We start from the raw sequence: 25,149 nt of genomic DNA on the forward strand, positions 1-25,149 counted from the left end.
TATGACAAGGCTTTAAACTCGAGTTGAAATAGATTTGAATGCCACTGTATGAGTGTGAATCATTGACTTGTCTGATAAGAAAATCGGTTTTTTTTTTTTTTCTTCGAAAAATTGGCTTAATTAACCAGTTTAAATTAGTCTCTATATTTTTTTTCCTTGTATATACAAATTATTTTAAGATTTCAAATATTTAAAAGTAATACAAAATACATATTTTATTATTATTACTTCATATATATTTTTTTAATATTGAAACCAAACACCTGACTTAACCTTGGGTCATGTGTAGTCCCCTCCCCCCAACCACACACCCACCAGTTAGTTCTAGAATAAATCCCAAAGGGGGTGGTCTTAAGGTGGGATTCGAACTCAAGACCCCAACTTCCTGAGACATGATCTAAGCCTTAGAGCATGCAAAAGGAACTTGTTAGTGGGTCTGTCTTGACAGACCCACTAACTTTAGTCAAAGTAACCACTCCAATGAACATGCTATAAGGTATGTGTTAAGTGTGTTAGATGCTAATGTGTGTTAATTGTGATTTGCTATTAGACTAATCACATCAACTTGAGTTTTTTAACTTGTTAAAGAGAGGCCAACATGTGATAAGGGCATGGTTTCAAAACTCTTTCGAGACCGAGACGTATTGTCCGAGTTAACTTGGTATCAGGGATGAATGATACAAATGCACAAGTCACTTTTTTTTATCAAGATTTAATACCTCACGTTCAATTTTTTTATTTTTTTGAACGAAACATCTTAAACATATCAAAAAACTCATTCGAGATGACTCGATATCAGGCCTAGATGAGACGAGATGCAAAATTCGAATTTTAAAATCATGAATAAGTACCTACGTGACACCTTTAACATGTAGATTTTAACATCTTCATGGGAGATGCTCTTACATGGTTTATTACTCTAGAATCTAGATTATAGCAACAACAAAAATTTTATTATTTTTGAAATAGATACACTTTTTTTTGTTCCATTGATAATGCCAAAATGTGTGTATACCAGTTCGAGTCGCCCGAGTCCAATCAGGTCGTTCGAGATAAATCGGACTCGATGAGTACCGATCCGATCCCAAAGTTCCGGTTCTTAAAACCATTTCATACACTCGTAACTCGTAAGAGAGAGAACATTATCTCAAAAGTCATGGTTCCCGCGCTCGGCACTGGACTTTGGTCCACCATCCGAAACCCTAACCCTAGGATTTTTCCATGCCCACTCAACAGAAATTATTCATTAATGGCTGGCCCTTCGTGTTCTCTTCGCTCCTCCTCCTCCTCTTCCCTCTCACAATCACCTATCAGGTTTTCTTCATTCTTCAATTTTTCTGTATTTCTTCTTCATTTATTATTCATGAATGTTTGTAAACCTGTATCTTTAATCTGTGGTTGTGTCAGATATGCTGTTCTTGGAGCTGGCTTTGCTGGATTATCTGTGTCTTGGCATCTACTACAGGTCTCTCTCCTTTAAAATCTTTTTTTTTTATCAAATTATTTTTAATTTTAACTCTTTTAGAAATATAATATCTGAAATTTCGAATTAAATTACTATAATCGAGATAAAAATCTTGAGATGGATGAGGAAAAAACTTTGCGGGCTGCTTCAAAATTTCGAAGAAACCCTCTCCATTGGATTTCAAGGAAGTATTCCATATTTTGGCGGAAATGTAGGGGCGTGAAATAAATTCAAAACACCACATGTCTTGTCTTGTAACGAAGAGGGTTTCTTCAAAATTTTGAAATGGCATGCCCGCTTCAAAGTCAGACTCTCGATGGATGGATGGTAAGATGGGTAAAGATAATCATAAATAATTGTGCCGAGGAAATTAAGAGAATCCCAGAAAAAAAGTTGATGAAGTAAATGAATGTCAATTGAAATGATTTGGTTGGTTGCTTTTGTGAAAGTTGAATTTTATCAAAGGATGTGAGGAGGCATGGTTTTAAAACTTCGTATTTTTTCTCTCATCTGGCCTACCATGGAGATGAGATGTCTCAGAGAGATAAATCATTTAACTTGGTTTACAATATTTGGTATGGGGAATGTTAACGTCCAAGACCTCATGGGGACGTTGGCATTGTCCATCAAATTCACTTTCTAATAATACCCCTCCTCATTTTTTCTTTTAGTGAAAAAGACAAGAGTATGTTGGTCTTTTACATAATAAATGCTAAGAGTATTTTAGTCATTTGATTTAAATGCCTTTTTGAAGTAAATCCTTAGTCAATCAATGTGAACATAATAAATGCATTTATTAGGGGCATAATAAATGTATTTATTATGTAAAAGATTAACATACACTTGTCTTTTTCACTAAAAAACAAGGGGATGGGTATTATTGAAAAAAAAAATGTGGTGGACAATGCTAATGTCCCCATGAGGTCTTGGATGTTAGCATTCCCCTTTGTTAATATATATTTATATTCAAATAATTATAATTTTTTTTAATAAAATAAGGTAGATTAGAATATGCTTAATCACAAGATCCTCTTTTCATTTAGATAGTAAATATTTAAATTTTAAAAAATTATTTATTTTTAATCAAAGAATACAAAAACCTGGCTGGCTGACTCAGCCGAATTTTATCAATACAACTTCTTTTGCATTCTTGATCTAGGAAGAACAATGATTCGGCTCCCATGGATTTGATTAGGTCTTCATTTGAGGTTAATTTTTTTTCATCTTGGATTTTACCTATCATAAAAGGTAGATATAGGAAGGAAGAATGTTAGTGTCAAAAGCAGAAGACTTAATGGTTGGTTATGAGGCTGAGATCATGAGTTGTTACATGTTTGTGGATTTTTATAGAGAATGAGAATTGCTTAGAAGTGGATAATCATGGATTTTTATAGAAAGATGACCTTAATTAAAAAAAAACAGTTGATCATTGCTAAGAGAAATGAGAGCTTATTCTAAGGCTTAAAGCCACGGATAGTGTCGAGTGAGTTACTCTTTGAAATTAAGTATTTTGAAAGTAAATATTGGAACGAAAGAGAGAAGTGAATGATAACCTAGAAGGTCGAAGGTGCCAACTTGCTAAGTTGGTTAAAGTCTATGTGGATACCACCACGACTTGAGTTCAAAACCGGCCTTCACCTACTAATTACTGACCCTTAATCACTACTCTTGCTTGCCTGAAAAAAGGAAAATGAATGGTGACCTAGAAGAGGCTGAGACTTTGTCACCTAAATTGGCATTCCAAGCCCTCTCTTCACTCATGAGGATTTCTTTCATTTGGCGCACTTGGTCATTAATCAAGATCACCCAACAAGCTTCTTGGGCAAACCCTTTCATCAGCCCAAATCCAAAATTATTACAATTTAGGTGAAGAGACTTGATCAGCAAACATATGAGAAACTATCCAAAATCAACATTGAACAGTCCAATATTAGTTGATATTCAGAATGGTTTGAATTTTGGTCTGTTGCTAATAAATAGGTTGACCTTAGTAGCTAACCATTTGGACAGTTAGGATTGATGATCACATGTGCATGTTTAAATCTCTACATGAGCAGAGTAGCATGGACTGTTGGTAGACAATCCGTTCCTTAAAATCTTTAATGTTGTTTTTAGCAACCAGATTCACTAGTCAACAATGCCTTCAATTGGGCTTGGACCCATAGTTCAGCTGGTTGACAAATGGGTCAGCTGGTTGACAAATTGCAATACAACTTTGAGGCTCTCTGGGTTCAAGTCCAACTTACCTATCAAAAAAGAAAAAGAAAAGCTATGGCTGCAATTGATTGGTTTGATCTTGTTTTCACAGCATGCTTCAAAGGAATCACGTTTATGCATTGACTTATATGATGAGATTGGTGTTGGGGGTGGTGCGTCGGGGGTTTCTGGAGGACTTGTTCATCCTTATTCCCCTAAAGGTTCCTCATCTCTTTTTTCTAATTTAGGGTACGCAAGGGTGGAAACTTAATTTTTCTGTTTCTAGGCAATATGCTTCTGTTTAAGATTCTATTGGGCTAATTAGTTGTATTTTTGGCAGCTAAACTTCTCTGGAGGGGTGGGGATTGCTGGAAAGAGTTTTTAAAGATGTTAAACATTGCTGAGACTGCCATAGGTTCTAGGGAGATACACAGTCTACCTCAAGATTTACGTCATGATATTGATGAATTAATGGTTTGGAGAAGGTTTCCTCTCTTTTCTTTTCCATCTTTCTAATGCTTTTGTTGACAGGAGTATCCATTCATCTTTATGAAGTTTTGTGTATATCGGCTTAGTATTAATTAGTAACAACTGTAGAAAAAATGACTTCTGGCTTGCATATCAAGCTTTGAGTGTAAAGGGTCTTTCTTAGTCAGACTCTGAAAGTGATTCTCGCTCCCTTGCTAAAAAAATGTCTGTTTAAAGAAATTGGCTTTGCAAATATTAAGATAGTTAAATTGGTATATTGTGGTAAGGTTTCTAAACATACTTGATTTATCATAACCTTACTATTTATCTCTGAAGGTATCCAAGTATCAGTGTGATATCATTTTCTTTGTTGAGATCTATTGGGTAAATGTATCTTCCGTTATGTCTCCCAATCTTGATTCTTAACTTAACTTCAAAATGATGGTGTACCTTAGGGGCATCTTGAGGCCAGCAACGAACATGAAAAATGTGGATGTATTGAAAGAGGTAACACCCCCCTAACTTCTGTATATAGAGTGGGATGGCTTTTTTATTAGAAATTTGAGTTCATAATGATATTGTTTATCCATCACTTCCTTTGATTAGAATGCTCAGAACTGTCTCGAGAAATGCAGAATAGAATCCATAGATAAGGATGGCGCACAAAATCTTGTACCCAATTTATGTGTTCCTTTCAACTCTGCTATTTATATGCCTCAAGCTGTTAATATCCATCCACAACGCTATCTTCAGGTATTAATAAAGGAACCTGTTAACTCTTTCATTTGTTCATATTTTTCTGCTTAGGATCTTGTTGTTTATATTTTTGAAAAATCCTTTATAATCTTGAATTTATTTGTAGGCACTCTTTTTAGCTTGCAAAAACCTTGTTAAAGAGTTGGCTGCATCGGGGTATGGAGGGAAAGAAATATCCTTCCACAAGAAATCTGTTAATTCACTCCTCGAACTAGCAGGTTGTATTCCATACTATTATTTTCAGTTTCATCTTTTAGATGTAACGAGTATTTTATCATAAAATCATATTTTATTTTAATAATAAATGTTTAAATTATAATAAAAAATTAATTATTTTCATTAAAATATACAAAATCCCAGTTGACTGGGACAAGATTTTCAAAATATTGTCCGAGTCAACTTGTTTATCTAGCGAGATTCTGCAGATGTGAGATGCCACATCTGTCTATCTCCTTCATGGACGATACCGAGATGCCATATCTAAATGGCTTACCTCATCCGAGACAATTAGATCTCGTCCATGGACGAGACGAGGCATCAAACCGAGATTGGAAACCATGGCCTACACACTGCCTATTTGAAAGATTGACTAGCTGACTGCTTGGCCTCTCAGAGAGGGCCTGGCTTGGGCCACAACATAAGGCTGTTTACCATTGTAGGTGGTAGCTAGTCATTGTGTGGATGCTTCAACCTTTCTTTACAGTAATTTAGAATTTAATCTAATCCAACAATGGCTTAATTGGGGATGATTCAGTTTTATTGCATTCTTCGTCCAAATAAGAAGTATTGATTAATACATATGTTTGGGCATAAATTTGATAGATGATTAGCATCTCATAACAATAACTGGTCCAGAATAATCATTGAACAGGATTAGTGGAATCTCTGGTAATTATTAAGTGATCTTTTTCTTCTTTAATTGAAACTATCCTTCTTTTTCTTTCTTTTTTTTTGTGTGTGGGTGGGTGGGGGGCCGAAGGAAGACAATGTCATGTAATCAATTAGTAGTTTAGTCGCCTGTCAAACAATTCATAGATTAGTCTTCACAATGGTCATAACATGATTGAGCTTATAATATTTTGTTTTCCTCTATGAGTTACTGAGGCTTGAGTGGAACTGCAATAAACAGGCGAATATGATGCAGTGGTAATTTGTCTAGGTGCAAAAGCAGACTTGCTTCCCGAGCTTTCCGGGAAGCTCCCTTTGAGGACATGCAGAGGTGTTGTTGCTCACCTACAGTTACCCAATGACATAGGGTAAAATTTACCCTTTTTTTTTCCATGTCTTGTTTTTTTAGGGAGCTGCTATTGACACACCAACTTTTACTTACTACACCCCAATTAAAAAAACAAAACAAAATTGTCTTAGGTTGAGAAGTAAAACTTGGGATGCCAATAGAATCTCTCTCTTGCCAAAGTTGTTTGTAAGTGTTATAAAGCAAGGTAATCTTGCAGTAATAACTTGAACCAAACTTTTGTAATGTTTGAATGGTGTGTTTCAATCTTCAATTAGGGTATGATACATGATTTAAGAATGGGATGTGATAAGTAAAAGTTGGGGTGCCAATAACATCTCTCTATTTTGATCATGTTTTTTTGGGGTACTAATTTTGAGAATTGTCGGATTCAGAGATGAATATGGGGAGCATAGCCCCTCCATCCTCTCCAATGCATGGCTCGCCATCCAGGGTCCTCGTAACTTGGTTATGGGCTCAACATGGGAATGGAGACCAAAAAACTATTCCCCTCATGTCTCTTCAGAGGAAGCTTCAATGGCTATTGAGGAGCTTCTACCAAAGGCATCTGCTGTTTACCCAAGTATAAGGAATTGGGTTTTCACTGAAGCAAGAGCAGGCATGAGAGCCATACCACCATTAACACCTCTTGGATCGATTCCGCTTTTGGGTTGCGTGGATGATGCCATCGTGGGAACCACAGATGTAAGTATTGGTTACTTGGAGGGCTTGGTGCAAGGGGTCTGCTCTATCATGGTTGGCTAGGAAAACTGATGTCTCAAGCTGTGCTTTCTTGTAACGAAGATATACTCCCTCTTGAACTAACCTCATGGAGGAAGATTAAATGTTCATCATTATAAAAAAAAAAATTTTAAAAAAACCTTTTGTTCTCTTATCTGTTTTATGGCTGTGTTTCTGAATCACTATAACTGCTATAATCAATGCCTTGTCTACATGAGGTCAGTGAACCATTTTCAAGTGAAATTAGCTTTCCATTTTCTTTAAAAATATTTGTATGTTCCTCTAACAAGGGAATTGATTTCCAGGTAAGGATGTAACATAATTCAGCTCTTCATCTTCTTTGACTGATGAACACATCAATGAGAAAATTTGTTTAAATCAAACTCTTTCCTTTCAAACATGCTTTAGCTGCCACAATGCACCAGTAGAAAATCACCAGTCACATGGGTCCACCACATTTTTGGAATATTCTCCTAAACAAATCATGTGGGCATCTATCGATGGTATCTTTGCAATAAAATTTAGTCTTTCAACCTTCTAGTTAAAACTAGTTTTAATTTGAAAGCAAGAAAATAATACCATTCATCCCAGACGAACAATCAGCTTAATCAGACATGGTGTAGCTCACCAAGCAAATTATAATACAGAAACTTCAGTTACCCTAAACAAAAAACAATACAAACTCTAGACCAACATAAACCTGGAAAACACTTCAGAATACAAAACAAACATATTTCCCGGTTGTATAACAGCATATCTCACATTTACTTTGATGTCCATATATAAATCTGTCCCCTGGCCGTGGCTCCTGCTAGTGTCTCAACTCTGTATGGATGAGTAATAAGTCGGCCTGGATTTGCAGATATGATCGGGCTTTGTAACATTACCGTTTCTTTGTTAATGGTAGAGATGACATCCACTCCCTTTCCCAAATTAGCAACGAAGATATGAGAATCATCCCAACCCCATGTAGCTCTATTCATGCATGGAAGAGAAAAATAGTGTGGCTGTTATTTACTAGGGCCATTAAAATAACCGATATTTAAATTTAGAGTCATAAGCTAAAATAACATTGGAATAAGAATATTATAATGGCCTATAAGAGAAAAAAAAATTGAACATTATAATAGCTGTTATATTGAAAACAACAAAAATAAATAAATAGTAAAATGAGTAATATATTATTATTTTTTGAAAAGCAAAAGAGATGTTCACAACGCCAAGTGTATTAAGTTATGGGTTTGTATCATTAAAAGAGAGTACGTGAAGCTTGACCAGAAGGAAGTACAAGTGTAAGCCCTGACTTGTTAACCAACCAACTACTCCAGAGAGGGGGAGAACTGCACGAATATAAGAGGGTCACGGGGTTTAACTGGGGTATGACATACCCAAGAGTAGAGGAAAATATACACTCAACATGACTCACTAAACTAGAAAAAAAAAAAAAATGGCTGAAAAGCCATAATGCACCAGCACCAAAGCCCCTCCTACACGCGTTAGGTTGTTTGGCTTAGGCCTCCTAATGGGGGGGCCTACTTCTTTATAGTGTAGTGTAATCAGGGCATGCTTTGATCCAAAGATTATTTTTTCTAGTCCTAATCCTAGCTGTGACGATGGATCTCGAAATGAGGTGGTTGAGCCTTGAGATGTGTAAAAATTTTGTTGTATTTCTTTAACATAGAAAAGACAGGTGAAACAAACATTGGTTACATCTTTAGATCATGGATAACAAGGTGTGAGTATTTCATGAAATTGCAGAAGGGCCATTCAGAATTCACATAAGCAGGAATGTCAGATAGAGGGTCCTCGCCAAATTTTACTAAAGAACATATGGACAGAACTCGATCGAGTACTTTAGTAGTCGACTAAGTTTTGATTAAACTCAGACTTGATTCCCTATTGAGCCTCGGTCGGGTTTTGTGCTTTAAAATGTGTTCCTTCAAATAATGGCGGCACCAAAATATTAGTTTCAGCCTTGTTCAGTGTTAACCAACCAATTACTCCAAAAGACCAATTTTTGGGAAAGGGGAGAATAATGAATATAAGATGGACATGACATTAGTTTGAAAATTAGGGGATGGACACTTGGTGCATTGCTTTTAACGAACCGTACCACAAACCACAAACGGGTTCATGGTTTGGTTCCTTAACTGTGAATTCGGTGACACAGGTTTAGATTAGGATAAGTATTTTAATTAAGAGTCCGGCTCTCCCATGCTATTCATGGGAGAGAAATATAGGAGTGTCAATGGGTATCCATTTAATCGAAATCGAAAACCCCCGATTCCCTTTTTATTGGAACCAATTAGAACTAGGTCTAAAATGAAACCAAACCGATGGGTACTGAAACCGTTGGGTTTTATCCACGGGTACCAAAAACCGATTTATTTTTGTCATTTCTTTGTATATTATTGATGATTTAAGGTATTCTTTTATTTCAAAATTAATGCATTTTATATAAAAATCTTCAATGTTCATATAAATAACCGATTGGACCTTAAAATGAGCTATCTCTTCTAAAAATTTATTATTTTTAAATAATATAAATATTTATTTTTGAAAAAAGCACTAACTTATGTCTTTAGTATAACAAATTATTAATAAGTTAATAATTTTGTAGATAAAAGTTTTTGAAGAGAAAAAAAAATTATATAATGATTTAAAATACTTTTGTTCTCATTTGATTTTTGAGAATCGGACCTGATGGATACACGTGTTTTTGGTGATTTCGATTCTGATTTCATTTATTTTGGAATCAGACCCCCGACCCATTGACACCCCTAGAGATATATGAACAAGTGTATTAGCCGTTAGATTAAAAATCCTCATCTAGATTCTCATTCCCATGTCATATATTTGCCATATCAAACCGAATTCGTCTCTCTCAACAAGGGTATTTCAAGTGCGCTTGCTTTGGAAAATGGGCTTCATCTGTTACATGATCTTGGATTTTTTTTTTTTATAGAACAAATGGATCTCTCTCAGTATGTGTGAAAAAGTGAAATGGGTTGTCAAAGAAAATATTTGATTTTTAATGATTTTGGTGAGTTGGGTTATGAGATTGAAATAGAGAAGTTAGGAAGAAAAGTTGAAGATTTGATTTGGGACTTTTTAAAAGATTTAAAAACCTTCAAGTGGGACTTTAGTGAGGAAGAAAAAAAAATCAGGTTTTTTCTTTTTCTTTTGAAGAATCCTCACAAGTGGGTTTTCAGAAAATTAAGATTCTGTAAATCATAAATTATGAAAGTTTTTGAAGAGAAAAATAATAAAACATAATTTCTCAAGTGAGTTTTTGTTTAATAATTTTTATTATAATTAATTATTAATATTATTAAATTATTTCTGAGGGAAGATATGACACTAACAAACGTTTGCCAAGTGTTTCTACCTCAATTCATTTTTGAACTTGACCTCAAAATAAATGTATTAGGAGATTAGTTTATCTCAAAATCCAAGATGTTTACTCATTGCAAGAGAAAATCCCAATGCACCATACATATGGTTTCAACATATCTAAAATTTTAAATTAATTTTCTTTTGGCTCTTTTATAACAACTCTTTTTCTCTCCATTATTTTTCTTCTCTTCTCACTTGGTTTCAACATTTCTAAAATTTTAAATTAATATTCTATTGGCTCTTTTATAAAAACTCTTTTTCTCTCCATTATTTTTCTTCTCTCCTCCCTTGATATTCCAAACAAAGAAATGGAGAGAAACTCTTTTTTTCCTTTTCTTTTCTCTCCATTTCCCTCCATCTGAACACACTGTTAAATATTTGAGAGATTTACCTCACAGACTTAGTTGTTACATTTTTATTACAAAAACTCCCTTGGAGTTTTGACAACTCCAAGAGAACCTTACTTTATGAAATTTGTTACCCACCAAACCTCACTTTACCTGGATAAGCTTTATCAAGTTTATTACCCAACAAATATTGGAGTGGAGATCCATGTTACATAACATACCTTGGAGTGGATTTGAACCGTATCAATTTGTGGCATCTAAAAACATGATTTGATGCCACAAGGTTATAAAGGATACAATTCTAAGAACTTTGAAGGAAAAAAAGTTAGTTTTCACTATTGAATTTTACATTTAAATTTGAGAGTTCACTAGCCACCCATTTTCAACACCTATGATCAAGGTCAAAAGATTTTTTTTTCTTTTGAATCTGAATTTTTTTTAATGAAATCTAGAAGGTTGTGGTGTTGGATTGCTAATTAGTAAGATTTGATATCTTGCTAAGTTAGTCATGCTAGCTTGATTCTAAAAGTAAGAAATTTGATAAAGTAAAGGAGTTTTTGTAATAAAATTGTAACATATAAGTCTGTCCGATAAATCTCTCTAAATATTTACTTGAATGCATTCATTTCTAATTTTATCTTACTCGTCTTACCACGAATCCATATAAACATTTGAGAAGTACCTAAAACAAATCTCATAGAACAAAATAAATCATTTAAGGAGGAGTCGTGCTGGAGTGACATCAAGTTGGAACCTCATATCGTACTTCATGACGTGAAAGTGAATAGGAACCATAGATGCATTTCATCAAGATACAAGTGTAAAAGCATCTATGGTTACTATTCACTTTCATGTCATGAAGTGCGATATGAGGTTCCAACTTGAGGTCACTTCAGCATTATTCTTTAAGAAACTAAGAAGAAAAAAAAAAAAAAAAAAACACCAATCCCATCATAAACCCTAATAAAGCTCATTTTCCAGCTAGTTAAAACTAGTTTTCTCCTTAAAGTAAGAAAATAATATCATTCTGTAGACACCTCATTTTTGCAATTGTCTAATTAACCAATTTGTTAACTTGATTGTTACTGTTCCCAATGATTGATGAATATTCTAAAGTTTTTTATTTGTTTCTCAAGCTCAAATGAGATATTTCATGCAAATAAACTTTATAAACTATATTACGCTAGGAAAATATAACTCAAAACATATAAATCATCATTTTGAGAAAAAAATAAGTTTTATGAGAAAAATTATCAAAATATAATCAAATTATCAAAATACCATTAATACCGAAACATCCTTAAAGGCTACGTTACGCTTAGTAAAACTCTTTCAAACACATAAAGCAATAAACTAAAACCAAATAAACTGTTTCGTCAATTTTCAAAAAATTTGATAAAATCACCAAAATATCCCTCATAGGATCCACGATCATTTCATATAAAAAACCCATAAGTGACACAAATCAATATTCTCATTTAATTACTTTCAAAAAATTGATTATGAAATATTTCAAAACATCAAAAAAAGACATCCCAAACTCAAAAGTCCTCTTTGAGGGTAAAACGGTAATTTTTTCAACCATAAAATTCAAAGATCGAAAATTAATAATTAAAATATTAATTAACGTAAAGTGAAATCTTAATAAATCAAATTAAAAAATTTTAACAAATAAATTCAATTAATAAAACCCATAAACCAAATTTCAAGTAACGACTCATTTATTCAAGTGGGACCCACCTAATATTTAATAAAAAAATCCTTCATTTGGGAGGTTCTCCAAAATTTTAAAATTCTCATTAAGTCAAAAAATAAAACCTAATTAAAAACTAATTAAAATCTTATCTAAACCATTTAACATATTAATTAGAGATAGATCTTATCTCTATAAAACCTAATCAAATCCTAATCTTATCAACAAAACTCTTTAAAAATGAGCCTCGATCTAATTTCGTAGTTCAAGAGAAATCTTAAAAAATCAAGATAAAAAACTCTCCAAAACCTTCTCAAAACTCTAAATCTGGAATCTCAAGTCAATACTTAACCCCCCAAACCTTAATTTTCAACCTAAAAAACACCAAAAAACCCTAAAAACATCTAAATCTAAAATAAGAAAGTCTCATCTTGAAACCAAAAATCCTAAAAACATTTAAATATAAAATTAGAAAGTCTCATATCGAAGATCGGAAGCAGATCTAAAAATAAAGATAAAAAGAAAAGATTCACATAAGGAACGCTTATCGCCCATCTTCTGAGAGAACCGACCGTCGTAATCACTCAAGCAAAGAAAAAGTAATTTTTTATTTTATTCTTATTATGAATTTGTGCCGGTTTTACAATGTAAATATTTAAAAGGAATAGAGACCGACTTTCGCCGAATGAAATTGATGCCTAATACCTTCCAATTTCGTAACCTAATCCCCATAGCCAAAATCTATTTGTAGTTTAATATTTTTTATCCGTTTAGAGTCATTTTTTTTATTCCTAAACCATAAAATTAGGTGGTGACTCTATAAAATAAAAAAACGGATCCACACTAACAGATCGAGGGCACTTTTACATTCATCGTCAGCATATTCGGAGATGGTGTGGCTTACAGAGCAAATTATAAATATTGGAACAACTTTGGTTATATAAAAATCAATACAAACTCTAGACCAATATACACCTTGAAATCACCAATCAAAAAAATACTTCAAGTGTCAAATTGAATTTCGTATAGTTCTGCAAAATTTACAGGAAACTATCTGAAGCTTATTAGCTCGGAATACAAAACAAACATATTTAGCAGTTGTAAAACAGCATATCTCATATTTACTTTGATGTCCATATATAAACCTTTCCCCAGCCTGTGGCTCCAGCTAGTGTCCCAACTCTGTACGGATGAGCAGCAAGTCGGCTTGGAATTGCAGATAAGAGTGGGCTTTGTAACTTCACCTTTTCTCTGTTAATAGCAGAGATGACATCCACTCCCCTTCCCCTATTACCAATGAAGACATGAGAATCATCCCAACCCCATATAGCTCTGTTGCTTGGAAGAGAAAAATAGTGGTCGTTATTTTCTAAAGCTAAAATTGCATTGGAATAAGAACATTATAACGACTGTTATATTGAAAACAACAATAATGAAGAATAAAACGGGTTGTTCGGCTTCGGCCCCCTAATGGGGCCTACTTCTTTATAGTGTAGTATAATCAAGGCATGCTTTTATCCAAAAGATCATTTTCTAGTCCTAGGATCCTAGCTCAGGAAAAGGACTCCTATCCACTGAAGATAAGTCCTGAAATTGCATCAAGGGATGAGGTGGTTGGAAGTCTTTCCATGAAAAAAACTTTTATTTTGTTTCTTTAACTTAGAAAATACAGGTGAAACAAACATTGGTTACATCGTAGATCATGGATAACAAGGTGTGAGTATTTCATGAAATTGCAGAAGGGCCATTCAGAATTCACATAAGAAGCAATGTCAGATTGAGGGTCCTTGTAAAATTTTACTAAAGAACATCAAGCATATTGTTTCCACTATCAATTATTAACGTTTTATCCAAAACAAAATCATACCTGCAATAAGAAAGCCATCCAATCTGATCATAAAGGTAAATCATGGATAGGTCTGTGAAATCAACTCCATTCAGTAATCCAATTTGGTTGTCAGTACTACATCAAGATATTGAAACAGAGAAGATCAGTGACTATTGTTACCTATAACCAAGGGAAATACAAGAAAGTAGGAATCTGGAAATCTTTGCTCTTATTTTTAAATATTTAATGGGTAAAGTGGCCGCTGTTCAAGTCAGCTGAACTTAAGAAGTCACCCTGCCATCACCCTAATCATGTTTAAAGAGTATTAATTTACTGTGATTGCTTTTAGTACTTTGCAACATATGGACAGACCTCAATTGAGTACTTTAGTAGTCGACTAAGTTTTGATTAAACTGAGACTTGATGCCCCATCGAGCCCCCGTGTCACGGCCCTATTCTTTCGAAGCGGGGTCGTGCGGCGCAAGGGGGTCAAATCCACTTGCAAGCCTGTAAAATGATCGTACACCACACACACGTAGCTAGCAAACAAGTAAACGAGGCAACACGAGATAAAGCCCGAAGGCAACTTTGTTGATATAATATTGATTACACGGTGTAACGCGGTTATAAAGCAAATAGATGCGTTACAAGCAATTGATGATCCTATGACACGCGGGACCTCCACGGAGCTGGGCTTCAAGGGCTTCAACAACGTGGGTGTAGGCCGGGGATTGGGACAGCACTGACACCCTTCCTACAAAGTGTATGCTAAGTCTTTACTAGATTTCCAGAAGGGAACATCAAAAGTAGAGGCCGGTCATACTCCCTTATTACGAAAATGCCACTAAGCTAACAAGGATGCCCTGGCACGGGGCTGACACGTACCCTAAGCTAACAGATATGCCCTGGTACGGGGGCTGACATGGCTTCATAACGAGCCTTACATAGCATTACATAGGGGCTCCCGGGTGACTCCGGGGCGAGCTACACCTAAACTCTAGGTGTCAGAGTACATGGCCGTTACAGTCTCCCCCACCTATTCTGCAGACGTCCTCGTCGCATTGTCCCTGACAAACTCTTCAATCTTCTGCTTGAATGGTTGTAGGTTCTCTGCTCTTTCCCAGGTGGCTTCACATTCTGGCAAGTTCTTCCAAGTGACAAAGTACTCCATGTGCTGCTGCTTGCTTGAACTGCTGCTGACTTGACGCTCGGCGAGAACTTGGTCGACAACACGTTCCGGCTGGATTGTTGAACGAGAAGGTGAACGTGTTGGAATGCTGCGTGCTGGATCTGCTGGATCTGCATGGAATGGCTTGAGACAGCTGGCATGGAAGACAGGGTGGATGTTGCGTAACCAGTGCGGTAACTTCAGCTTGTAGGAGACCTTGCCGACTCGAGAGAGGATGAGCATTGGACCTTCATAACGCTGTAGTAGACCCCTGTGTGCTCGCTGTACTCGGTTGAACCTTCTCAACTGATCTGTCTTGAGTAGAACTAAGTCACCAACTTTGAAACGATCTGGTCGACGATGTTCATCAGCCCATTTCTTCATCCGCTTTGACGCTTTTTCAAGGTAAGATCTGGCAATTTCATTGTTGTCCTGCCAAAACTTAGCAAACTTGTACGCCCTTGGACACTGTCCCTGATATCCTGAAACAATAGTATGAGGAGTTAAAGGTTGTTGGCCAGTAATAAGTTCAAAAGGACTCTTGTTGGAGGAAGAGCTCTTCTGAAGGTTGAAACAGAACTGTGCGACATCAAGTAGATTCGCCCAATCCTTTTGGTTGGCAGTGACAAAATGCCTAAGATATTCCTCCAACATGGCATTAAATCTTTCAGTCTGCCCATCTGTTTGTGGATGTCCACTGGTCGAAAAGTCAAGCTGAGACCCAAGTAATCTGAACAATTCGGTCCAGAATCTCCCGTAAATCTTGAATCTCTGTCACTGACAATGTTCTTGGGCACACCCCAATACTTGATGACATGCTTGAGGAACAAGTGCGCTGTTTCTTCTGCTGAGCAATATGTCGAGGTCGGTATAAATGTAGCATATTTGGAGAAACGGTCCACAACCACAAGGATGGACCCATACTCTGCAACCTTCGGCAAACCTGTGACAAAGTCCATAGAAACACTTTCCCAAGGCCTTTGGGGGACTGGAAGCGGTTCCAGCAGCCCGATAGGTTTGTCGCGCTCGATCTTGTCTTGCTGGCAAATGAGGCAGGTCCTCACATAGTCTAACACATCATCACGGATGTTCGGCCAGTAGTATCCTCGCTCCAAGAGAGCTAATGTGCGGCGCCAGCCCGGATGGCCAGCCCATGGAGTGTCGTGACACTCCCTCATCAGTTCTCGTCTTAGCCCGTCCGCACGTGGAACAAACATGCGGCTCTTGGTGGTATATAACAACCCATCCCGAAGCCAGAAACGGCGTGCTTTCCCCTTCTGCACCATATCCAATATGGCCTTCGCCTGGGGATCACTGTTCAAACCATTCTGAATTCTCTGCTGTAAAGTGCTGGTAACTTGAGAAACTTGTCGCTGAAGTGCTGCTAGCTCTGCTTTGCGACTCAAGGCATCGGCCACGTTATTGTTCTTTCCTGGCTTGTAATCCAAGGCCAAGTCAAACTCTGCGAGGAATTCTTGCCAACGAGCCTGTTTCGGTGTCAACTTCTTCTGAGTCAGGAAATGGCTCACAGCCACATTATCAGTCTTCACATGAACCTGTGATCCTAACAAATAATGTCTCCAAACTCTCAAACAGTGGACGACGGCTAACAACTCTTTCTCCTGTGCGGTATAGCGTCTCTCAGCATCATTGAGCTTCCGACTTTCATAAGCAAGCGGATGCCCATCCTGTAACAACACTCCTCCAATAGCAAAGTCAGATGCATCTGTCTGAACTTCAAACGGCTTGGTGATGTCGGGTAGAGCTAAGACTGGGTCTTGCATAACAGCAAGCTTGAGGTCTTCAAACGCCTCATTACACTTGTCCGACCAGGACCAAGTGTGATCTTTCTTCAACAGGTCTGTGAGAGGTGCGGCTCTTTTGGAATAACCTTGGACGAAACGTCTATAATAGTTCACAAGACCGAGGAATGACCTGAGTTCTGTGACAGTAGAAGGGGTTTTCCATTCATCAATAGCTCGCACTTTCTCCATGTCCATCCGGATCTGTCCATTACCCACAACATGGCCAAGAAACATAATCTGCTCTTGGGCGAATGAACACTTCTCTAGCTTAACATACAACTGATTGTCGCGAAGCACTTGGAAATACCTTGCGTAAATGTTGAACGTGCTCTTCTAAGGTAGAACTGTATACCACAATGTCATCGAGATATACCACAACAAACTTGTCGAGGTATGGTCTGAAGAGGTCGTTCATCAAGGTGCAGAATGTCGCAGGTGCGTTCGTAAGGCCGAAGGGCCATGACTAAGAACTCATAAGCACCATACCTGGTAGAACAGGTAGTTTTCGGCTCATCTCCATCTGCAACCCGTACTTGATAGTACCCTGATCTCAAATCCAACTTGGAAAAGTACTTGGCTGCCCCAAGTTGATCAAACAAATCGGCAATCAGTGGAATCGGATACTTATTCTTGACGGTAACCTTGTTCAGCGCTCGGTAGTCTACACAAAGTCGCAATGACCCATCGTGCTTCTTCTGGAATAAAACAGGCGCCCCATAAGGTGCCTTCGAAGGTCTGATAAATCCAGACTCCAGAAGTCCATCAAGTTGCTTGCGTAGCTCAGCTAGTTCCGGAGGACTCATCCTGTATGGCCCCTTTGCAGGAGGCTTGGTACCAGGTACTAGTTCGATTTGATGATCAATCGGCCTACGTGGCGGTAGGGTCTTCGGAAGCTCTTCCGGCATAACATCATCAAATTCAGTCAAAACCTGTTTAACCAATGGGGGAGTTGAACTATGGTCCTGATCATCAGGTTCAACTCGCAAGGTAGCAAGAAACGTTTGCTCACCTTTCTTCAACCCTTTCTTCAGCTGAAGGGCTGAGATCATCTTTCCCTCTTCTTTACCTGTAGAGAGAGGAATGAAGCTTGGACTTTCACCTAGCAAGCCCAAAGTGTTGGCAAATGGCATCGGAACGGCCCTGTTCTGTCGCAGAAAGTCCATCCCAATGATAACTCGGAACTCATCGAGTGGAACTGCGAGAAGAATCTAGCTTACCCTTCCATGGACCATCTTGATGGCCACGGACTTGGCCGACCCTTGTATAGGAGTGGCCTCGGAGTTAACAGCTTTCATACGGCTTGAATCCTTTTCGAGCCGGATATTGAGGCGCTTCGCCTCTGCAGGGGAAATGAAGCTATGCGTAGCTCCCGTCAACCATTGCCTGGGTGGTCTTACCACCAATCTCCACATCAACATACATGAGACCCTTACGCTGACGGATCGTCTTTGTCTCAGAGGTCTGTTTCATTGCATTCAACAGATGCATAGCTCCCATATGAGAAGATTCATCCTCATCTTTCTCACTTGAACTCTCGTGACTAGGGTCACTCTGGGAAGCTAATAGTGCATTCAACTTGCTTCTCTGCGGGCAATTGAACGTCTTATGAGGACCACCACACAAGTAACACTGAATCTTGTTGCGGTGATTGTTGGACTGGGTACCGGTGTTCTTCGAAGGGGAGGAATCCCGGTGGGATCTCCTGCTTGGACTGTGCCTAGATCCTCCATTTTTACCTTTGGAAGACCCATGGGTGCGCTCACTCTGCGAAGAGTACCCTTTCGACTGATTGGATACCTTCTTCTTATTCCCATCCACGGGAGAATAATCCGTCAACCGCTCAGCTGCGGCGATAGCAGTCGTGAGGTCTTGCACACGTTGCCTCTGTAGTTCTGTCTGAACCCAAGGCTTAAGCCCTTCTGTAAACGAGAACAGCTTGTCTTTCTCTGACATGTCACGGATATCAAGCATCAATGCGGAAAATTGCTTGACGTAGTCGTGCACGGTACCAGTATGTTGGAGTTGCCTCAACTTCCTGCGGGCAATGAACTCCACATTCTCGGGTAGGAACTGATTCTTCAGCTCCCGTTTGAGGTCCTCCCATGTATCGATGGAGCATTGGCCACTCTCCATCTCGGTGTACTTCGTTCGCCACCATAGCTTAGCGTCACCTGCAAGATACATAGAAGCAGTTGTTACTTTTACCTCTTCTGAATCCGGTCGAGCTGCACGGAAGTACTGTTCCATATCAAACAGGAAGTTCTCGAGCTCTTTCGCATCGCGTGCACCACTGAAGGCGCGTGGCTCGGGGACTCGCAAGCGCGAGGGAGGAGCATCACCACCGGTAGGCCGCTCGTTACCAACGGCTCTTACCAGGAGGCCTACCTTAGTAGTGAGCTCCGTGATCTGTTCCTGTAATGTAGCTATGGATCCTCGGGTATCTTCCTCGAGGTCAGTCACTCTGGCTCTGAATGTCTCGGATCTTTCCTCCAGCGTGTTCTGTCGATCATCCAATTGCGCAATACCATCAACTATCCCGGATAGCATACCTACCTTTTCCTCTAATACCTCTATGCGTTCCTTGTTTGTACGTGGTGCTGGTGTGTTTGGAGCGGGTTGATCCGCGGTACTAGTAGTTCCTCTTACCATTGTTCGCGTGAACTGAATGGGATCTCCGGGGAATAGCTAGGGGGAATACCAACCTTGCTCAAACAACTGCTGCTCTGATACCAACTGTCACGGCCCTATTCTTTCGAAGCGGGGTCGTGCGGCGCAAGGGGGTCAAATCCACTTGCAAGCCTGTAAAATGATCGTACACCACACACACGTAGCTAGCAAACAAGTAAACGAGGCACACGAGATAAAGCCCGAAGGCAACTTTGTTGATATAATATTGATTACACGGTGTAACGCGGTATAAAGCAAATAGATGCGTTACAAGCAATTGATGATCCTATGACACGCGGGACCTCCACGGAGCTGGGCTTCAAGGGCTTCAACAACGTGGGTGTAGGCCGGGGATTGGGACAGCACTGACACCCTTCCTACAAAGTGTATGCTAAGTCTTTACTAGATTTCCAGAAGGGAACATCAAAAGTAGAGGCCGGTCATACTCCCTTATTACGAAAATGCCACTAAGCTAACAAGGATGCCCTGGCACGGGGCTGACACGTACCCTAAGCTAACAGATATGCCCTGGTACGGGGGCTGACATGGCTTCATAACGAGCCTTACATAGCATTACATAGGGGCTCCCGGGTGACTCCGGGGCGAGCTACACCTAAACTCTAGGTGTCAGAGTACATGGCCGTTACACCCCGGCAGGTATTGTGTTTTAAAATGTGTTCCTTCAAATAATGGCAGCACCAAAATATTAGTTTCAGCCTTGATCAGTGTTAAGCAACTAACTACTCCAAAAGACTGATCTTTTGGAAAAGGGGAGAATTATGAATATAAGAGGGTCACGGGGTTTAACAGGGGTATGACACACCCGAGAGTGGAGGAAAACATACACTCAACACTCCCCCTCACCCAAAAGGGTGGAAAGAATCGAGCCTGTGACCTATACGAACCTAGCACTCTGATACCATGTTAACAAACCAATTACTCCAAAAGACCAACCTTTCGGAGAAGGGGAGAACTATGAATATAAGAGAATCATGGGGCTTAACTGGGGTATGACACAACTGAGAGTGGAGGAAAATATACACTCAACACTCCCCCTCACCCATTAGGTGGAAAGAATATATAAACCTAGCGCTCTGATACCATGTTAACCAACCAACTACTCCAAAAGACTAATCTTTTGAAAAAGGAGAAAATTATGAATATAAGAGGGTCACTGGGCTTGACAGGGGTATGACGCACCCGAGAGTGGAAAAACTCTACACTCAACAATCAGGACTCCGAAACTACTCTTATTTCGAAGTCCACTCAAGAATCCCAAAATATTAATGAAAGAAAGAGGTCCTACAATTCTGTGAAAATAAACAGGCACAGAAAACAATTACTACGAACCTTGTGGTTGCAAGACAACTTCCACTTGGTGAGAAATAAGCAGAATGAACAGCCTTTTTATGGTCTACCATCTTCAGTGGTTTCGGTCGATTTGCATCAATACTTCTCAAATCCCAAATGCAGGCAGTCCCATCTGAGGAACTCGTAGCCATCAGGTTTGTGATTTGTGGGTTGAAATCTATGGTGTTGATCCTTCGTTCATGTAATATCCATGAGTTTGAAGGTCTTTTGGTTCTCTCATCCAAAACATTTAACTCTCCGTCAGCCCCACCAAAATATAAGGAATTCACATCATGTGGCCGGTGAGAAAGAGAAAAAATTGAATCATCGCAGGAATGAAGCAGATAAAATGACTCCTTTTCAACATCCATGAAACGGATGAAACCATCTAAGCAGCTTGTGAAAACCTGCATATATGGCATTGGAACAAACACTCATTTTAGTTCCAAACAACTAGATTAGGTCCACCTATATAACATTACCAAATAAGCAAGAAGTTTCTTGCCAAACAGAAGTAATGGAATGCAAGACTAGTGGGTTTCATGAGGCTTCTCATTAAAAGAAAAGGAAATGTTTGTGGGTGAAAGAGAATAGCTGCATGGAAAGATACCACAGAAAAGAAAGCAACTTTGGTGAGAGATTCATTACCCCCATCATACGTTCTTCTATTGAAGTGTTTCCTTCTCAGGTATTCACCATTTAGTCATCATTTTTCCAATGTAAATGGAGTTAGTGAAGATGTTGTAAACACAAGAGAATCAAACAAATATTCAACTAGTTATCCACAGAAAAGTTGAATGAGAATACATAGACATTTGGGTGCTCAACAACGTGTCACAATGCCAAGCCATGCGGAGGAGGAACATCATTCTGGTGCACCAAACTTTGGATGAGCATGCAGAAATTATCATGAAATACTAGAATGCTCGTTGAAGGTCCCAAAACTCAAAATAAAATGTAATAACCAAACTAGTTTAATATTGGAGCTTCCATAAAAATAACCTAAAGCAATCAGAATCCTAATCCCGAACAATTTTGAACTAATGGTGTTCAGAAAAGCATCAGATAGGTCATTCAAAGATGATTGTCATGAACACGAAAACCATACCTGACTGCCTATCTAGTACATTTTTTTTGTCATTAACTGCTCATCTAATATGTCAAGAACTTTTTTATACTCAATCCAAATTTATTTACCAAGAAAAAAAGGAATTAAAAAAAAATTGAATTGGAGAGGCTCATAAGAAATTGCCACTGTGTATTCACCACTTGTATCTGGCATGGGTATTATTAGCTCTTATCTAACTTGTGAATCCACCACATATTTGATTTATGCAAAATCAGTCAAATTGAATATATAAAAACAAACATAATTTTCAAAAATTGAATATGTACTCCATGGCTTTGCTTGCACTAGAAATTTAGGAATTCTATGCGAAAGATCATGCCACATAGCAACACGTGGCAGCCTCAGCCAAATACCTATACTTTTGAGATACTATCAACAAGATGGAAAAAAGGAAATTTGAAAAACAAAAAATGGTCCTTTGTGGATGATGAGGCACCCATAGCGTGTATTGGAGATGACGGTTCAATGAAGCATGATAGAATTCAAGCCAATGCAGAGATTGTTGTGATAATTTTCCTGAACTCTCTTTGTTTGTATTGTCCCCAAAGTAGTATCTTTCATTAGTTGTCTTGGAAAGTTTCTAATTGGACTTGATCAATTTTCAGGATGCTTTCTAAGAATGACTTTAAGACTTCAGTTGGTGTGAATTTAAGCCAAGATAGAGAGGGGTGTTACCCTTGCCTTTTGTGGGGAAATTCTTTTTGCTCACAGAATCAGAGATCCACCACATGAGCCTGCCTATATTGAATGGCATCCCCAATTTACAATACTACCCTCGTTGGGCTTGACGTGGCACGTGCTAGAGAGTCTGTGGACTGTGAGCACTGTGACGAGAAATTCTGCGAGCAAAAAATCTCTTCTTTGTAGCTGAGCCAAGTAAATTCTCTCTCTGTCTTCATTTTTCACTGTTTTCTTGTGTTGTATTGTCATAACTCCAATAGATCCTTCGATTTCCTCAACAAGCGATTGGAGAGTATTAAGTGAAAATAAGAAGCTGGTTTACTCAGGCTAAAAAGTCCATATGAACAACTCATGGCTCAAAATATCACAATAACATTGCCCTCGAGACAAGATTTTAAACCTTGTCTAAACTTACAAGCCTCACCTTAGAACTTGATAGTCCGAGACCAAGAAATATTCCTAAGGTTTGCAAACATGTAATGTTGTAATATTTATTCAATTTTTCAAGTAGCAAGACTTTTAATATGGCAGTATATAATACGATGGAACACAAAATAAATGATTAAAAACCTTTGAATTGGTAAAATATATGCAAATTGTGGCAATAATTTTGAGAACCAAAGCACCGATCTACAATATCTTTGATACCCAATATGCCATACCTTAGATTGGGAAAATGGTTGATTCGAAATCCCCGATATGGGACCCGTATGAGGGTGATACAGATAAATTCCATAATTTTCCTCGTCCTCACATTCTACATCCCAAAAAGCAACATTCCCAAGATTATTTCCAGCTACAATCACAGACCGATCATTGGAAGGAAAGAACTCTACAGTAGATATCCTTTCAGGCATTACCCGTGCAATATTCTCCGGTTTCAAGACCAATGACCCTACGTCAAGATCTCCATTCAATTTGGTCTTACTCGAGTAAGTCAATGGAGCATTTTCCGACATACCCTTGATCGTATCAATGAGATTTCCATCATTAGAGCTACTGATATACACATCTCGCATTCGGAAACAAATCAATTCTCTGCTATTACGGCTTGCTTGAGTAGGGAATTTGGGAAATTTAACTAGGGACGGTACAGGTTCGTCTTTGATGCTATTTTTGGTGGAGTATTCAGGAGATATTCCTCTGGTACGAAGGGATCGTCGGATTACGATGGGGGTTTCAGATTTAGGTTTCTTTGGTCGAGTAATTTTGAATTTTTTGGTTCCCACTCTGCCATGAAAAAAGTTGAACGGAAAATGTGAGAAAAGCAAAGACGTTTCTGTGTATGTGTGAGTGTGTTAGAGAGAGAGAGAGAGAGAAGAGAGAGGACCTTTGACGCTTAGTTACAGTAAAGAGTTCGGTAGCTTTGGCATGGATCTTGAGTGAAGCCATCATCCCATCGTTGCGCTTTATGTTCTCGAGTCTCCTTCGTTCGTATTCTGTTAAGGGTTGAGACGCCATTAGAGAGAGAGAGAGAGAGGGAGGTTCTGCTCTGTTATTTGAGACTTTAATTTATTAACCTATATATATATTCGGGAAAATGAAGAAGGCGGGAAACTTTTGTGATGATCGACATCGAACATCCTCACTTGATGAGGAATGTTGTTAATTGTTTTGTTGAAAGAAGTAGGGGTGCAACTTGGTCTGGTTGAAACTGAGAATCGAATCAGGCCGATAGCTTTGGGATGATTTGATTCGGTTTGGAATAAGTTGCGATTTGATTTCATGTTACAAAATTGAAGAATTGGTCAATTTGGTTCGATTCTCAGATTAAACTTGTATACAACTGAATCCTTATGCAATAAATAAATATATATGTAAATAATACTTATTATGAATTATTTTAAGAGTTAGGACATAGATTAGTGTTCTTTTATGAATAGATTTGTGATTGATTGTCTAAAATTTTAAGTTTATTTTTTCATTTAAAAATATTACTTATAATTTATAAAATATTAACAATATGTAGAACCAAACCGACTTTAATTCGATTTGGGTTGGGTTGGTACCAATGGAATTTGGTTCAATTCTGATTCTTATTTAATGGAACTAAAGGTCATGTTTGAGTTTAGATTATGATAATCCATGGGAAATTGAGAGGAAATGTACAAAATCCTCATTTGGATACTTAATTGTCATGTTAAAAATGTACAAAAATCCTCATCTAGATACTCATTGTCATGTTATATATTTGCCAAGTCAAATTGATTTCGTCTTTTTCTATC

The 25,149-nt window shown here is 38.0% G+C and overlaps 2 protein-coding genes across 4 annotated transcripts; one reads left to right on the top strand and one right to left on the bottom strand.

Annotated features, from left to right (window-relative positions):
• The first annotated feature begins 1,236 nt into the window (after window positions 1–1,236).
• Window positions 1,237–6,988, top strand: LOC147392680 (FAD-dependent oxidoreductase family protein). Its single transcript, XM_086456726.1, is given in 10 exon segments — window positions 1,237–1,314; window positions 1,408–1,465; window positions 3,774–3,882; window positions 4,002–4,146; window positions 4,585–4,636; window positions 4,736–4,882; window positions 4,992–5,103; window positions 6,015–6,141; window positions 6,515–6,807; window positions 6,810–6,988. Coding segments are annotated over 10 exon segments (1,278 nt in total). The 5' UTR covers window positions 1,237–1,249; the 3' UTR covers window positions 6,980–6,988.
• A 6,222-nt stretch (window positions 6,989–13,210) lies between these two features.
• LOC147392681 (uncharacterized) lies at window positions 13,211–24,660 on the bottom strand. Of its 3 annotated transcripts, none has more exons than XM_086455681.1 (5): window positions 24,255–24,656; window positions 23,587–24,154; window positions 21,115–21,521; window positions 14,164–14,259; window positions 13,212–13,583 (listed from the first exon to the last, which is right to left on the bottom strand). In XM_086455681.1, exons 1-5 carry the CDS (start codon window positions 24,383–24,385, stop codon window positions 13,418–13,420), a joined length of 1,368 nt encoding a protein of 455 aa, XP_086311807.1. In that variant the 5' UTR covers window positions 24,386–24,656; the 3' UTR covers window positions 13,212–13,417. The 3 variants fall into 3 exon arrangements, with proteins under 3 accessions (XP_086311808.1, XP_086311807.1, XP_086311806.1); XM_086455680.1 differs by having other exon boundaries at window positions 13,213–13,628; window positions 24,255–24,651; XM_086455682.1 differs by lacking the exon at window positions 14,164–14,259 and having other exon boundaries at window positions 13,211–13,628; window positions 24,255–24,660.
• Window positions 24,661–25,149: the final 489 nt, after the last annotated feature.

The sequence above is a fragment of the Akebia trifoliata genome, chromosome 10 (assembly GCF_017979445.1).
Source record: "Akebia trifoliata isolate Shusen 1 chromosome 10, ASM1797944v1, whole genome shotgun sequence".
In the NCBI taxonomy this organism is placed as follows: Eukaryota; Viridiplantae; Streptophyta; class Magnoliopsida; order Ranunculales; family Lardizabalaceae; genus Akebia; species Akebia trifoliata.